This window comes from Gobio gobio (assembly GCF_949357685.1).
Source record: "Gobio gobio genome assembly, chromosome: 12".
Classification (NCBI taxonomy): Eukaryota; Metazoa; Chordata; class Actinopteri; order Cypriniformes; family Gobionidae; genus Gobio; species Gobio gobio.
The window spans coordinates 22973122-22990186 of record NC_137105.1 but is presented as its reverse complement, the minus strand read 5'-3'; the positions used below and the strand labels follow the sequence as shown (position 1 = coordinate 22990186).

Below are 17065 nucleotides of genomic sequence, written 5' to 3'. Positions count from 1 at the left end.
GTACCTCAACCTCACAAATTAAGTTTTACCCTCTTATCACTGTCCAAGATTTCAGATCATATAGCTTTATGCATCATTAGTATTTTGAGAAGACTGTTACCGAGGGTGGACGATACCTGACTTTTCCATTATCATGCTCCCCATGTTCACAGAGAGTATCAGTTTCCTCAATTTAGTCCCACTGATAACGGTTCTACGAGAATGCTAACAAGAAGGGTTAGCACATTTTCATTACTGGGCGTAGCCATCCTGTCAAATCAGCATGTCAAAATTAGCATGATCATTAGTATTGCACTCCCGTCACTGCAATGCGGGCTGGGTGCTGGCCATTGACACTAGCCAGAATAGATTTTAATATGTAATGAGGCTGGAGTCTTTTCTGCAGAGGTGTTTGTAGAGCCCAGCATGAAATGAGAAGCTCGTTTGCATTCCTACTCCACAGAGGGTTTCAATTCTGAGCGCTGGCTTTGTAAATCCTGCCGACGTGAGGTTAATGGCCTCGATCTCAGTGTGAAATAAATGCATCTCCTGTAATGATCCTGAATGAATTTTAGTCTAGTGACCTACATGGGACTGTAATCTAACTAGTTGTACTTACTTTTATTGCTTGCTGTTTGATGGACTGCCAAGGATATTGAATCACCACTTAACAGAGATGCTATATCCAACTGCTATCTCATAAGGTCCCCAATGTGACCATGGGCCTTTTTGATAACAAAATACTTTCTCCTATCTTAGCTTAATGCACAGAGACAACTAACCATTCATATGTTGATTTTTTTTAACACTTGCACTCTGATTATTTGAGTGACCAGAGATACAGTAGCAAAACGATCTGTTTGTCCTATCAATGGATATTTTGGTACTGCTGATGAAACTGAAATTAAGCACTACTTTAAATAGGACAGAAGTCTTACTTTGTGTAAAAATGGAGCTTTACGTGTTTTTGTCATGGATGTCTATAAACTTATATATTTCTGGAATTTGTAGGGTTTTGGAATATAGACCCTATGTGCCCTGTAAACAGTCAAACTATGTGTTTTTTTACATATACATTGAAGTCAAGCTCTGTTTTAACAGGCTGTTTATAACTTTGCAGTGTCTGGAAGTCGTAGCCGTCTGCATCTTCTGGACTTAGGCAGTTGTGAGTCTGACCTGAGCCAAACAAGAGATGGAGGGAGAGGCCAATGTCTGTCATTGGGTGCCCTTGGAAATGTCATCCTAGCTTTGGCCAATGGAGCCAAGCATGTGCCATACAGGTATGTGTTTTGTGGTTCAATTAATCAATACAGACCAATAGTGGGAGATTATAGATCTCTTTTGAAGGTAGTAATATGTCACGATCACCCACCCACCTCCTGATCTGCATCTGCAAGGGTTTCATTCTCACCCTCCTCAGATCAATGAAGCCAATTAGCCAGCTTTGTGGAGAGAGAAGGCAGACAGTGTGAATTGCACTGAGGTGGGATGTATTGATAGGAATGTGGGTCGGGGAGTAACAGATTTATGCTGAAAGAGAATTAAGAAATACCCACCGGAAGGTGGAATATGAAATACAGTGGCGCGAGCAGGAAAAAAAAATCTGTTAAATGTGGCTTCAGAAAATAACATCCTCCATAACAGAATAAAATAAAAACACTCCAAATCATGCCACTAGAAAGTGAGCATCAAAAGAAGGGATTTCTTTTATTCAAGTATGATTCATAATCCACTATTTTTAGACAACCTCTTAGTGATCTTAGAGGGAGAGAGGCAGAACGTTGTAAGGCCTTGCTTCCTTTTTGGCTAACAAGTAGATTTTTTGATGTATAATTCAGAGACAGCAAGCTTACCATGCTGCTGAGGGAATCGCTGGGCAACATCAACTGTAGAACCACCATGATCGCCCACATCTCTGACTCGCCAGCCAATTATGCCGAATCTCTTACCACTGTGCAGCTTGCCTCCCGTATTCACCGCATGAGAAAGAAGAAATCCAAGGTATGTGATTCAAACTGATATATTGATATATATATTTTAACAACTTTACAAAGTACTAAGGTAACCAGATAAGACAGCAAGTAGTGCACTAAACTTTATTCTAAAAGTAAAAAATAAAAAAAAATAAAAAAGTGTTGGTCCATTTTGAATGAATAATATTTTCATGAATTTTTACATTTTTAATTATTATTTATTTTGACTTTAGTACAATGAAAGGAAAGTATTTGTTTTTGTCATAAATTTGTCCACTTGTTGCTATTGTTTGTATACATTCTAAAATAGATCATGGCAGTTATTTTGCTTTCACAATTTAAATGATTTGGTTTTTGTCAGAGGAACAAATGTTAAGGTGATAATTTAACTGCAACATTTCTCAGTGACCTATGTCATATAATCAACAAATGTAATCAATGCATTTGCTTCAGAGGGAGAACAGCATGTAACCTTCCCATCACACAGGCAATTTTCACCATAATTGAGCTGTTTTGACAGAATATATTAATATTTTATAGATCTAAAAAAATCCTTTCCCTGCCTAACTTGTGAATAGTATTAGCAACTATTTTAGCTTCTCATTTGTTGTGCACTTTTAACCATTGCTGATATTAACAGGCTGTTTCATGAAGAGATGCATCTCTGAATTTATTGCATGCTGTGAATGAACTGTCTGCAAAGATATATTGATGTCAGTGTGGTATTTTATTCTGTTCAGTATGCATCAAGTTCCTCTGGAGGGGAGAGCTCCTGTGAAGAGGGACATATCAGACGAAGACCCTTCCACCCTCGGACTGTGGCTCTTGACCCAGACCACCCTGCAATGTTATCCAGTGACCCAGATTACTCCTCCAGCAGTGAGCACTCATGTGATACAGTGATCTATGTGGGGCCTGGTGGGACCCCTATCTCTGACCGTGAACTCAGTGACAATGAAGGCCCTCCAGCATTTGTTCCTATCATTCCCTCCCTAAACAAGAAGCGTGTAAAAGAAGGACCTAAATCTGATGGAGACCACCTCAAATGCAACACCTTTGCAGAGTTACAAGAACGGCTTGAGTGTATTGATGGCAGTGAGAGCACATCTGCTTTCACCAGTGAAGGAAAAGGGCTACAGACGGCCTCCAAAAGTGGAGTGGACAAAATGTCAGAAGGTGCTTCATTATCATCCAGGACCGCCAAGTCCTCTCTTCAAAAGCTTGCACACCTGCAACATGGGGCCACATCTGAAATTAACACGGCTTTAAGGCTAGATTCAGAGCCTGTTGTGAGAGAGAAAGTCTTTAGTAGAGGGCCTACACAAAAACCCAATGACTCTTCCTCACAGAACATCTCAAAGACCTCAGTTTTTAATACAGAGTGTGGCTTAGCCACACGGACACCTCCAGTGGGTATGAGCCAGCAAGCCCTAAGACAGGGAGAACTAAATGACTCCCCAATTTCTGACAGATTCCATCATCTCAGTAGAAGTCCTATGGAGGTGAGCCACCTACGTGCTACTCTGAGGAACAGGTGCCTTGATAGGGATGTTTTAAGGACTACAGTTACACTGCAGCAGCCAGTGGAGCTCAATGGCGAAGATGAGCTGGTTTTTACATTGGTTGAAGAGCTGCCTGCTGGTCTGGTTCCAGATAATGGGAGACCCTCCAGTATCATTAGCTTCAATAGCGACTGCTCTTTGCAGGCCTTGGCATCTCACTCACGGCCAGTTAGCATTATCAGCAGCATCAACGATGAATTTGATGCTTACACATGCCAGATGAACAGGTCTCAGATGAACCAAGGTGCTTCTTCCAGGTCACAAGAGGAATTTACAGATGGACATGCCACTGCACACCCTTCAATCAGCTCCTGGTCTTGCAAGACAAATATTTGTTCCCCGAGTAGTGATGAGACTGAAAGGAGCCTCTCATCAAAGGGAGTGCGCAAGGGACCGGTCAGCAGCTCAATGATGGATTTACCTGGTGGTCTACAAGTTGAGTCTTTCTCCCAGCAAAGAACAAATAGTCCTTTGGGTGACAGTGGAATTTGCTTTTCAGAACAAGTCTATGATTCTGCAACCGTTGACAAATTGTCCATATCTAAGTGCCCTCTTTCTCATGACAGTACCAAAGCATCCCTCGGTGGTCCAAAGTCAATCAAATCTAATAGACTCATGACTACACCGCCTTCCCATATCTCATATCTTTCTACACTCCCCAGAAAGAGCACCCAAATTGCATCTTCTACCAATAGCTACACACATGAGCTACAACGCCATGGTAGCAGAATAGATGAACAATGGACCCACACTAGTAGTGGGCTAACATCAGCCAGGAATTCTGAGTTTAGCTCTGTTAGTAAACCACCAAAAAATGGCATGAGTGGGATTCCATCTAGAAAGACAAGCGGAAATAGCAACAGTGTACCTCGTCCTCCCAAAATGCACGTGTCATCCACATCTCAAAGGGTTGTGGATGGTTGTGAGAAGGCCAGTTTTAAGAAAGGGGACCTAAGCAAGATGCCTCAGCTCAAGCGAGGGGCCACCACTCTTGGCATGGTCTCAGTGCCCCATAGCTCCTCTGAGATGAAATGGGGTAATGATGCCTCGCACACAACTGGTAGCCTGAAATTCTCGTCCTTAGGAAAGAGAGCTAATGGACAGAAGGGTAGTATGCTCCCTAAGTCTGGAAGCATGTCACCCCCTGCTCCACCAGTTCGTAAGTCAAGCCTCGACCAGAAAACACGAACTTTGTTGTCTCCTAGTGCCTTAAAGTCTGTGGGTATTGATGGAACAAGATTGTCTTCCTCCAAAGCATCGGTTTCTGAGGAGGACTTTGATGTTCGAGTTAGGGGGGAATCCTTTAGCTTTAAGTCATCTAGCCTGAAGACAAGTTCTAGTCTCAGATCACATAGTACTAAAGGAGACAGTGGAAGGCATTTTGGTAGTCTTATGTCCCTTGAAAGGTGTGAAAGTTTAACCTCGGTGGGTTCCAAACCAGTAACCTCGAGGGAGAACAGTAATGTCAGTATCAGTAGCACAGGCAAATCTGCTAAAATGGTGCCAAAACTTGGGACTCCCTGTTCCATATCTACACCAACCGCCACTTCACCACCATCTACTAGTGGAATTTGTAAGCTTGGACAGATAAAGGCCAGTATAACTCCTAGAGCTATTGTTGGGAATGGCAACAAAGGAAAGTCATTGTCGAGTACTGGTTCAAAGACCCTTAGCTCCTCCACCAAGTTCCTTGCCGTCTCAGCTGCTCGGAACACCAGTCTACCTCCAACTGGAAAACCCCCAACTCGCTCTGTCACAGGCTCCAATGCTAAACAAGGAAGGGGCACTATTATGGGCACAAAGCAAGCAATTCGTGCAGCCAACAGTCGAGTCAGTGAATTAGCAGTTGGTAGCTCCAAGAAAAACCTCAGGGGCTCGGACCAAGCAGATGGTAACAATGATGCCCGAACTTCCAGCGAGACGCCATTGGCTGCTTGTTTACCCTCTCCATACAGCAAAATCACTGCCCCTCGCCGTCCACAGCGCTACAGTAGTGGCCACGGTAGTGACAACAGCAGTGTACTTAGTGGTGAACTGCCCCCTGCCATGGGGCGCACTGCACTTTTTTATCACAGTGGAGGCAGCAGTGGCTATGAGAGCATGATCAGGGACAGTGAAACCACAGGCAGTGCATCTTCTGCCCATGATTCCATGAGTGAGAGTGGAGTGTCCACGTCCAGTCGAACAAAGGCCTCAAAATCTCCCAAAAAGAGATCTAATGGTAGGTTTTACTGCCAAGGCACTCAGGGTATTATTTACTGGTGATCAATTCGATATTAATTAGATAGCCTTCAAAAGTTAGAATGGGGAGTCTCTGCAATTCAGTGCTTCTATACTTAAGATGTTTAATATATCTGTCCATTAACTATCTAGACATTTGATACAGAGGACCACAAATATTGGTTAATATGTTCAACCTCAAAACGGTTTCTCACTGTTTTGATAGAATGCCTTTTATTTTACAGTCATCCAGTATGATAGGAAAATTGGGTCCAAATTCTGTAATGTTTATCATACAGTCTGATATAAAAGACCATTGATGTTGCACAGTGTCCCATGGCTTTTACCAAAGATACCACTAGGACAGTACAGTACAGTCTGACAAGCAACAATTCAGCATCAAAGTGTGAACCCGCCTTTAACAAAATAGATTTCAGTTTAAATGTTGATTATTTAAATACAGATGAATAAATAAATGTAAATGAACTAAGACTGACTGGTTAAATGGGATGCTTTACCAAGATGAATCCAAGCTTATAAAGCATATCTGGTGTTTAATATCTTTGGCCCACATGAAGAGCATTGCCCTGTGTTACCCCTCCAGGCCTGCAGCGACGGCGTCTGATTCCTGCTCCTCTGCCAGACACCTCTTCTCTGGGCAGGAAGGTTGGTGCAGCAGGCCAGTGGGTTGATCTACCCCCACTGGGGGGTACAATGAAGGAGCCCTTTGAGATCAAAGTATACGAGATTGATGATGTGGAACGCCTTCAGAGACGCAAAGAAGGGTTGGCAGAGGTAAGATGCTATTTGTATATATATTTGTATGCTGTGTCTTGTACTGGTGTTTTTTTCCACAGAATCTCATATAGTATATCCAAAGGTCTAGAGAAATAAAAAACTGTGAATGTGTTCAAGCATTTTGTCATGCAATGTTAAGTAATTGGTTAGAATACTATTACAAGTGTTAGCATGTGGCTAATAGGCTAATAGAAGTGGAATAGATATTTCCCCTTTTCTGACTTTTTAAATTAATATTTATCATTTGTAAAGCAAAACTACAATTGATTGTCTAGATAATGTCACTTCAGTGTTCTGCACGAGGCACAGTGCCAGCATGATGGAGTAAAATCAGTTTTTAATTTATGCTAAACTCAAAAGCATCAGATTTTGATGTTTCTCTCACATCCTGTGACAAGTGCAGTTGTCAGGAATGAAGCTTATCGCTTTGACAATTACTTATGTTGGCTAATTGATTTTAGATTACACTGATAGCTTTTGTTTGACTGGGATGACTGACGTTGTAGGGCAGAAAGAAGGGGAAAGATTAGCAAAGGTTTTTTTCTGAAAGAGGAAGAGATGGTGAGAGAGATAGAAGGAGAGAGAGCATTGGGGAATGGTCATGGGTGTCTGTGATGAACGAGGTGTGGCTCCACAATCTGTGGCCCGCCTGATCGGTCTTTATGGCCCACTCCACACAGCGTGTCCATGGGTCATTAACCGTTTCTCTGTGAGTTTCTAACCCTGATCACACAGTCAATTGTGTGGAGAAGACGAGAGGAAAAGACATTAACTCAGTCGAATGGTGCTCTGATTTATTTTCAATTAAGAAAAAATGATCTCAGCTCACATATTAGAGTCTGGCAGTTTGCTCATGAAGAATTAGGCTGTTCACCCTCTTGTTTTATGTGAATCTGTATGTATGTGTGTGGGTAGGAGGTTGTATAACTGCTAGGTTTATTTATGTTTTGTGAAATTAAATCCTATTTGCTGTGGGCATACAGTAGTAACAACAGCTTGAATTCGTTTTTCTTCATCTGTAGTTCATAAAACTGAGATATTTGCAGATAAGAAAAAGAGATTTCATTTGAATTTTTTCTTAATTTGCTTTCTAATGGCCAGAAGGAATCTATCCTGTAATTCAGCCTTTCAGCAACCAGTTCCAGAACTTAATCTCACTTTTTAGTCCCTTAAGCAAGAGTGTTTAACCTGGATACTTATTTTATTTCCAGCCTGACCCTAATTAATCTGACCATAGGGCTGAGGACCTAAATCCTCTGTACAGGTTAGTGAGCATTGAATCAATTCAGCTTAAGCCACTGCACTTTAATTCGGCCCTGAGGAGGGCCGCACGTAGTCTAGCAGGTGCTTGAAATAGGTACAAGAGGTTTGTGTTTCACTGTGCACAACGCTGCTGTCCCACACTTGCAGGGTTTGCAGTACTTCAACGCCCGCCTTAGGATGCTGGAGAAGAGGCAGCAGCAGATCAGGGAGTTACGAGCCAAGCACGAGAAGCTGAAAAAGGAGTTGGAGGACGCCAAGTCTCGTCTCATGCTGGACCCCTGCAAATGGATGGGAGAATGTAAGTTCCCAAGTGTATTATTTTATGTGTCTGGGATTTTCAACGTTTTTGATGCCAACGACCCCCCAGATGATGAGTTTACAAGAGACCCCCCTCTTAGGGTATTATGGCAAATAAATGTTGTATGTATAAAGACCCTTCTAAGCATGATATAAACACAATATGTTTTTGTTTTTTTTAAATAAATATTTGAATTTTATGTATGACTGCCCTAAAACCAAAGCATCTGGAGGATATTTGTATTAAGCTGTTCAGTCTTGTATCTACTCAAACTAGTACTGGCAATAGAATAAAATGTGCAATGATTTTCATCTTTAAAAAGCTGATGTTTTTTAAATTGTGTTAAGCACATTTAATATCTGAAGTTATCAAGTTAACTTTGATGCCTGGCTTAAGCTAATTGTCCAATGACCCCTTTGCAGCCCCTTTTGACCCCATTTTGGAACGTTCTGATTTATGTGGCAGATAGTCAAGCATTACCATTGTGTTTACGATATGTGTGCTGTTCAAATTCTGATGACAATTTAACACACACACACACACACACACACACACACACACACACACACACACACACACACACACACACACACACACACACACACACACACACACACACACACACACACACACACACACACACACACACACACACACACACACACACACACACACACACACACACACACACACACACACACACACACACACACAATGTGTACATTTTGTTTTTGTTTACTTTTGTGGTGTGGTATACATGAGTGATTCTCCATGTTCAGACAATTTCACATGCTTTTAGCCAAAATGCCGTTTTACTGTGATGCTCTAGCATGAATCCATGACAGGAATGATTCATTTAACCATGCATCTTAAACAACATATGTTTCCCAGTAATGTGATGTAGACTAATTACTCCCTTTATGACTTTAAGTTAAGTGTTTAAACTTAGTGCCAGTGGATTTACAAGAAAATGCTGAGGAAATGGTGCATTCACAGAAATGTCTTGAGCACTGACTACTTTGAATTGGTGCCTGAGACAATGTATTGTGAGAATGGATGACATTAGCTTTCCAGAATATTCTCCATAAACCTAAACTCTAAAACGAGTTGTTGAGGTTTTTGTAGTTGTAATTCTCAATTACCTGCATAATAGGCCTACATAAACATTCAGCATCATGTTTAGGGACGTGAAAAAAATGTATTTTAAAGAGTCGTGATCTTCACTTTCTGTACATACTCTTGAAAACATAGCATTTAGTTGATCCTGATAAGCGCTCATTGTCACAGTTGTAAACACGACAGCTTTCTTCTTCCTTGAGGGGGTTTTGCCATCACAGGGGTGGGGGTGGGGGAGTTTCCAGTTAAAGAACGTTAAAGAATGCAACATATGTCTTCTGAAATCCTGTAGAATTCAACTGATCAGATAATGACTACAGAAGTGATTCCAATTTTGTGTGCCATATGCATGTTCAACCAACCGTGGGCGTGACGTCTGAGGATAAAACTAGACATCCTCAAGCTGTTGTAGAAATGGTGTTAGCTGTAAGAACGAACTCTGAACTTTACTACATTTAACATTCAAGTTAACAATGCCCATAGTCACCAGAGCATACTATTCAGCTAATGGTTTATTATTGCATTTCAGGATTTTCTCAAATCGTTTACTGAGAATGAAAAAGAACATTGCCAGCACCAAAAAAAGATCAGCTTATTCTCTATATTTGTTTTATTCTGTAGTCATCCTCTGTTTCAGTTATAAAAAAAAGAATAACAACTATTACAAAGTACCAATACAAGAACCATGGTACTGCAAATTATCTTCTCTTCTTTGCTAGAAGACATACTTTTGTAAACAGAAATCACAGGATGTAAAAGAATAATGTAGAAAAAATGGCAGGCACATGGAGAGAGCGAGTGTATGTGTGTGTCTGTGTGTGTTCTGGAATCAATAAGGTATTATTTTTCTCTTTTGTAATCACTACCTGCCCACTGGCCAGGTGATGTTTACTATTCATCTGTGACTGCTGTCTTGGGTAAAGTTATGATTGGGGCTGTCATGCTGTATAAATCAGCTTTTCTTCAGAGCCCAGTAAAATGAGGATGGTGTTTCCGCAAAGCCCCTCTTCCACATCCACCAGCCATCACCTGCATAGATTTTTGTTTATGTCGTGAGTGATAAAACTATCAATCTAGGTGTGTCAGTGGGGGTGCATAGTCACATCCTTTTTGTGTCTCACAATAATGTGGCTTCCTTGGATGTATTTATTTTAGAGATGGGTTGATTTTTATATTTATATTCATGTTTAATTAGGGCTGTAAATTGAGTGTATTCAAAGGAAAATGAATTGATCACCATTTACATGCAAATCAGTACTTGCTGAGAAAAGCTCCCAAATAAAGATAATTTAAAACATTACATTAGTTATTGTGACAGATAAGTAACTTATTGAATAGACATTACAAATCTATCTATCGATACTATACTATACTATACTATACTATACTATACTATACTATACTATACTATACTATACTATACTATACTATACTATACTATACTATACTATACTATACTATACTATACTATACTATACTATACTATATTGTCAAAAGGTTTGGGAAGCCTGCCTTTACATGCACATAAACTGTAATGCATAAACTTTTCATCCGTAGGGTTTACTATGGAGTTGGCCCACCTTTTCCACAAGGTTTAGGAGTGTGTTTATGAAATTATTTGACCATTCTTCTAGAAGCACATTTGTGAGGTCAGGCTCTACACCATAATCCCCCCTCCACCAAACTTTACACTCGGCACAATGCAGTCAGGAAAGTATTGTTCTCCTGGGCCCGGTTTTTCAAAAGTAATCCACTAGGATTTTGGATAACGGATTGGATCAAATCTTGAAAATGTGTTTTTCAAAACAAAAAACGGATTACATAATCGGATTAGATCACGTAATCCAATCTTGGTTTTGATCTGGATCAAACCTTTAGTTTGGGTTTTTCAAAACGTTCTTGGATCACTTTGATCCAAAAAATCTGGATTAAACTGATCCCATCAGAAGGGTGGATTCAGCGTGGATTTCATGCCCAAAATGTAATGAAAACTTAAAAAATTTATCAAATAATACTATATTTGGATCATGCAGTATCTTACAAGATATCCTTTTATTCAAAAGGTTTTAATTTTATCTGTTCATCCGTCAGGCTACAGTGATTAGGTAGGCTTTAACTTATTCAGCCTTTCAGTATAGGCCTACAGGAAAGTAGAAAGAGTTTGGCCTTATAAAATAATCCCCCAAACAGCTGTTAAAATTGAGCAAAAACAATACATTTTATTCTGTCACTAATTGATATATATATATTCACTACAATCGAAAATATTTTTGTTTTTAGAATATTTATTAGTGATGCATGCAATGATTACAGAATAACCCAAAAAATGCAAAGAATGGCAATCACTGATTTTTGAAATCCAAAACAAATCCAAATCAGAAATAGTGTCTAACTATTGCGTCCCTTGTTGCACGTCCTGTTTGCTCGTTCTGGCAGAATGCAGGAGGTTGGTTAGGGTCTCCAAGGGGCTCAGGTGCATCATTGTCAGCACAGAGAGGGACATTGCGCTTAATAGCGATGTTGTGCAGGACAATACAGGCAAGGGTTTTTCTTGTTTTTAGTTTTTTTTTTTAATGTGTGTGTTTTCATTTCAAATAAAAATAAACTTATATTGACCCCACACTGGCTATTCTACTTGTTGCTCTTTACATATCTATAGTTCTTCATTGTGATTTCCTATCCTGTTTGAGCACTGGTTATCCAGCACTGGTTATCCAGATTTGGTGATCCTAAAAAGTTCCTATCCGGATCAGATTGATCTAATCCGATGTTGCTTTAAAAAACTGGCTCCAAAAGTAAGCTGGATTACGTGATCACGGATCGCAAAAAAAGGATTACTAAATCCGGATCAATTTTATCCGGATTAAACCTTTTGAAAAACCGGGCCCTGGCAACCGCCAAACTCAGATTCATCCATCGGATTGCCAGACAGAGAAGCGTGATTTGTCACTCCAGAGAACACTTCTCCAGTGGCAGCGTGCTTTACACCACTGCATCCAACGCTTTGCATTGTTCTTGGTGATGTAAGGCTTGGATGCAGCTGCTTGGCCATGGAAACCCATTCCATGAAGCTCTCTACGCACTGTTCTTGAGCTAATCTGAAGGCCACATGAAGTTTGGAGGTCTGTAGCTATTGACTGCAGAAAGTTGCCGTTGTTCCCAATTGCTTCCACTTTGTTATAATACCACTAACAGTTGACTGTGGAATATTTAGTAGTGAGGAAATTTCACAAATTAACTTATTGCACAGGTGGCAACCTACAGTACCACACTTGAATTCACTGAGCTCCTGTCTGTCTGTCTGTCTGTCATGCTGTATGTCTGTCATGCTGTACAATCATCTTGGATTGTTTAAGTAATTTCAACATAAATTACATTAAACTAACTTAAAGAAATTAGTTGAATCTTGTATAACTTATACATAAAAAAGACATATTTTGATGAGTTAAAGCAATGTAAAAACATATGCTGTTAAATTGATATCCTTAGTTAAACTGAAAATTTTAAAACAACAACTTTGTAAAAAAAATGTCACCCTTTTTTCCGTTAGTTGATGTGGACCCTGATCTGGACCAGGAGTCGCAGGCCTACCTGGAGGCTCTAGCTCAGGCTACAGGAGACCTGGAGTTTTGTGTCAACCTATGCAAGTCTCGTGTAATGATGGAGACCTGCTTCGATATTGCTGTGCCCGCAATACCAGGACAGAGTGGACAACAAGAAATGGAGGTCTAAGAGACAACAAAACAGGACATTGTTTAGATGCGAGTTGTTGCAAGAACATGTTTTTTTTTTTTTTTCTGGGATTGAGACTGTCCTGCTTTGAGCAATGCAACAAGTGAAGGTATTGAATGAGCATAGTTAGAAACTCCCTGAAATGCTGAGAAACAAAGAGACAGAATAGAATAAGAGCAAGACCATGCCCTGAGATCTTCATTAACGTTACACGGAAGTGCCTTAAACCAAAAAATCCCAAGAACTATCTTTGTTTTATGATTGGTGCTAGTATTGAGACCAACTTTCCCAAGTACACTTTGAAAAAAAAAAAGTATTTTGCAATGCAGTGCAGTGTATAATGTATTTATAAGAGTTAAAGTGTGTAAAAAAATATAGTTTTAGGTAATAAACACAAAAAAGCTGAGAAAAAACTCCCCATACTATTGCCTTTTCCAATTTCTAAATTACCACGATTAGACATGTTCGACTTCAAAATGCAAAGTTTCTTCAGCATCATACAAAAATCTGCTTGCCCCTGACAGATGTGATGTCACTTGATTGAATGAATTTGCTGAAGCTGTGGTATTGTCGTCTATCTCAGTTGCTCTGCATAATGATTGGCTCTCAGACGACATGTCATTTTCCCTGGCCCAGAGCTACTACTTTAAAGGATTGTTGCAGATGGTGGCAGATCAGAAATAAGAGCTTGTCTCAAACACTTCTCAGGACATTGAACTGAAGTGAGTTTGTACTTTGTAATTTCAATGTGTGCTGTATGAATCATACTGTAATGTATGCATGTGTCTGTTCTTCTCTGATCATGCAACATCCAGCGTTGAGCTGGTAAACAAATCCACTGTATCTACCTGAACTTCAAAAGATTATGCCTTTCTTCACTGAAAATGAAATTCAAAATATTTGAATATACAAATGGCTATCATCTGTTAACAACTTCACAACACAGGACCTTCTCCTCACTGTGTCCAGTGATTTATCTTCAGCCTCTGATGTTTGATGATTTTTTTTTTTCATGTTAATCCTCAAAGTGTCTCTGCAGAGAAGTGTGACTGCTGTTTCTCATAAAGAAACAAATAGAAGAGATTATTTGGATTTGCAAAAGTTTTTAAGTAGAATTTGTGGCTATTTTTTTACAAAGTTCTTTTTGTTGTTGTTGTTGTTGTTGTTTTTGAATGGTTCTTTATTTAAAAGAGAGGAAAAAAGACTCTTCCCCCAAGTTGCTGCATGACATCTTTAATTTGTTCTTTGTCAAATTATTTAATTTTTCTCTGTTTTATAAGTTAGTCTGTGATTTCTACTAATAGTTTACGTTTAACAGATTTTCCAGGCATTTAGACTTTTCAATGTCTATGACATTTTATCAGTGTTCCTGCTTTATATTGTACAGTTTTTTATCCTTTTTAAAAATCATGTATAGACTCCTATGTTTGCATTAACATAAAATATGAATAAAAAGAATGTCTCATCTTTATAATTCGTTGTGCAATGTGGCTATATCATTGTCTACAGATTTATTTATAAAGTTTTTTTTTTTTTTTAAAGAACATTGAGGTTTTTTTTCTGTTATAAAGTCCAAGACATATTCAAAATATTTTGCACAGGAAAATTAAATGAATTCCATAATTCTTGTTTCTAGCAAATGATAACTTTAAAAGTATATGTGCTTCCATATATTCATAGCATTTTACCAGGTTATCTGTAAGAACTTTTTTTTTTTTTTTAAAGAAGTTAATACTGTTATTTACCAAGGAAACATCAAATTGATCAAAATTTACCAAAATTGGATGTAAAGACTTTGTTCCAAAGCTTTTCTATTTCAATTAAATGCTGTTCTTTTGAATGTTTCATTCATCAAAAAATCCTGAAAAAAATGATCACTGTTTCCACAAAAATATCAAGCACCCTCTGCGTTTGTAAACTGTAATCGGACAAGTAGCACGTCTGAATAAAAAAAGTCACATTTAGCCATGTCAATCGGAATTAATTGGCCAAATCTGATTGAAATTTAATTCAGAATTGTAAGGGGTGGATTAAACCTTTTCTAATCTGTTCGATAGTTTGGCATTTTAAAACACAAGACAGGATGATGGTAAAACTACTGATTTAAACACTGATAATAATACAAATATTAATAATAATAATGTTTCATAAGTACAAAAACCTTAACGACCTCAAACCTTTGAATGGTAGTGTATAATGTAATATGGTCATATATAACAATGTACAAGTTACCAGCTAAATGAAAAAGATCACATCTTCCCCTGATCATAGGAGAAGAGACTATGTGAAGTAATGACGGCTTGACATTAAGGCAATCATTCACTGTGGACTTGTTAAATTGTTAGTGGTCACAAGAGAGCCGGTGAAGAGATGCTCCTACTACAGATGGCTGGAGCCAAAACAAATTTGAGAATTTAATCATACCACAGATTGAGCTCGGTCAGGTTTTCAGCACTATAAATGATGGTATACTGGGTTTAGTGATTCATTTAGGCTCTTGGGCAAAGTCTACAGAATATCATTAGCCACGCAGAAGAGACCTGAGAGCTTTAAAGGCAAACAGGGTAAATTCCCTTTATGAGTAATTCCATTGGTGGGTTATTCCACCTGCTCTCTCCTGTTCTCCTCAGCAGATGGTCTCATCAAATGGATCTAGATGTTTTAATCAGTCTCTCCGAAGACATCTAGTCATTTATGTCATAATGTGTCACTGAGAGTCACCAAGTGACCCTGTCAAATTTGCTGACTATGAACACACAGAATCTGTCCCCGCAGAAAGCTCTGAGAATTTAATCACCCGTCATTCCTAAAGTTCTACACATCCCCGAATTGTTGATCTCCTACAGTGAGAACCTTATATCATCTATGCATCTCTTTCTGTATATGCCTCTCTGTTCATTACGTACATGGATGGGGGAAGGCAGGTTCAAAAGCAGACAGTCCAACCCCCAGGCTCTGAATGTGATTGAGTTCTCTGTCACCCTCTGAATATGTGCAACAGAAACGGACAAAATGGAGGTGGAGTCCGTGATATTTCAATTCCATCCTCTTTCACAATACTACTTCTTGCATTTATATTGAAAACTACCATAAATGGGAAAACGATGCATGACAGAATGCATATAAAATGAGCAGGACAAGTAAAACCATGCCAACCATGTTTTCTGCAGGCTGAAGCATTAGCCAAATATCAGTGTGCATATATGTGAAACTGGTATTAATGCACTGTGCAAACAACATACAGTATATATACTGTAGTAATTTCCACAAGCAAATAACCATTGTTTTGGCTCTGTTTTTGTGCATTGTGGTTTGTTTTGTTATGCCTTTCTGTGTTTTGTTTTGCATTTTAATGTTGCCTATATTTCTTGCTCATGCCTGTGCATGCATTTATCTTTTGGACAGCAAGAATGCTTGTTCTCAAAGCATTGCCCTCTATGATGATTGAGTTTGCCTTGACACCTTGATTGTGGAGCTGAAGCAGTGAACCAAGCAATGGGAAGTCATTTGCAATGAACAAGGCTTATTTCCTGCAGTGACAGTACAAACTGTGAGTATGCATTGGTGAATACAGTTTGATTGGCATAGCGGTGACAGGGTGAGGTATCTTTCTTTTACTGGTACATTGAAATTTGAGGGTGAATTGTAGTGAGGTTAATTGCTCCTTGTTGTAAGGAGCCAATGTGCCGCCTGTCACGCCTATTGCATTAATCCCATCAGAGGCAGCATGTGCCCATCAAATGCATGGCAACGGTTGCTGTGACTCCCATTTGAGAATATAGCCTTGCCTAGCCTGCGGTAATAGTTTTTAAATTCATTTTTAGTTGAGGTGTAGACTGGGCTCGGATATTTCCCTTCTTTGTACATGTATATCACTTTGTGAAGGAACAGACCTTTTGGGCTGCCAGCTATACTGGGTAAAATGGGTTACTTTAAGAGCACCCTCACACGAACAATATTGTTCAATACAATATACTCAAAATATCTCACAACAGAAAGGTATAGATCTTAGAAAGATGTTTATGCCTTTATAGTTTGAAATAGATATTTTCTCATCCAAGGAGAGGAGACTATATATCATTTTTACTGTTTGGTGTGCCTTGCCAGCTCAGATGAAAGGGGGT

The 17065-nt window shown here is 39.2% G+C and overlaps 1 protein-coding gene across 1 annotated transcript in view; it reads left to right on the top strand.

Moving 5' to 3' along the window:
* kif26aa (kinesin family member 26Aa) overlaps positions 1-14413 on the top strand; it is a 28612-nt gene extending 14199 nt beyond the window's left edge. Inside the window, exons 7-12 of the mRNA XM_079831469.1 lie at positions 1100-1259; positions 1818-1980; positions 2693-5735; positions 6339-6529; positions 7943-8093; positions 12760-14413. Of these exons, the coding sequence (XP_079687595.1) occupies positions 1100-1259; positions 1818-1980; positions 2693-5735; positions 6339-6529; positions 7943-8093; positions 12760-12941 (3890 nt within the window). The 3' untranslated portion in view covers positions 12942-14413. The remainder of the gene's footprint in view (positions 1-1099; positions 1260-1817; positions 1981-2692; positions 5736-6338; positions 6530-7942; positions 8094-12759) is intronic.
* The last annotated feature ends 2652 nt before the right edge of the window (positions 14414-17065 follow it).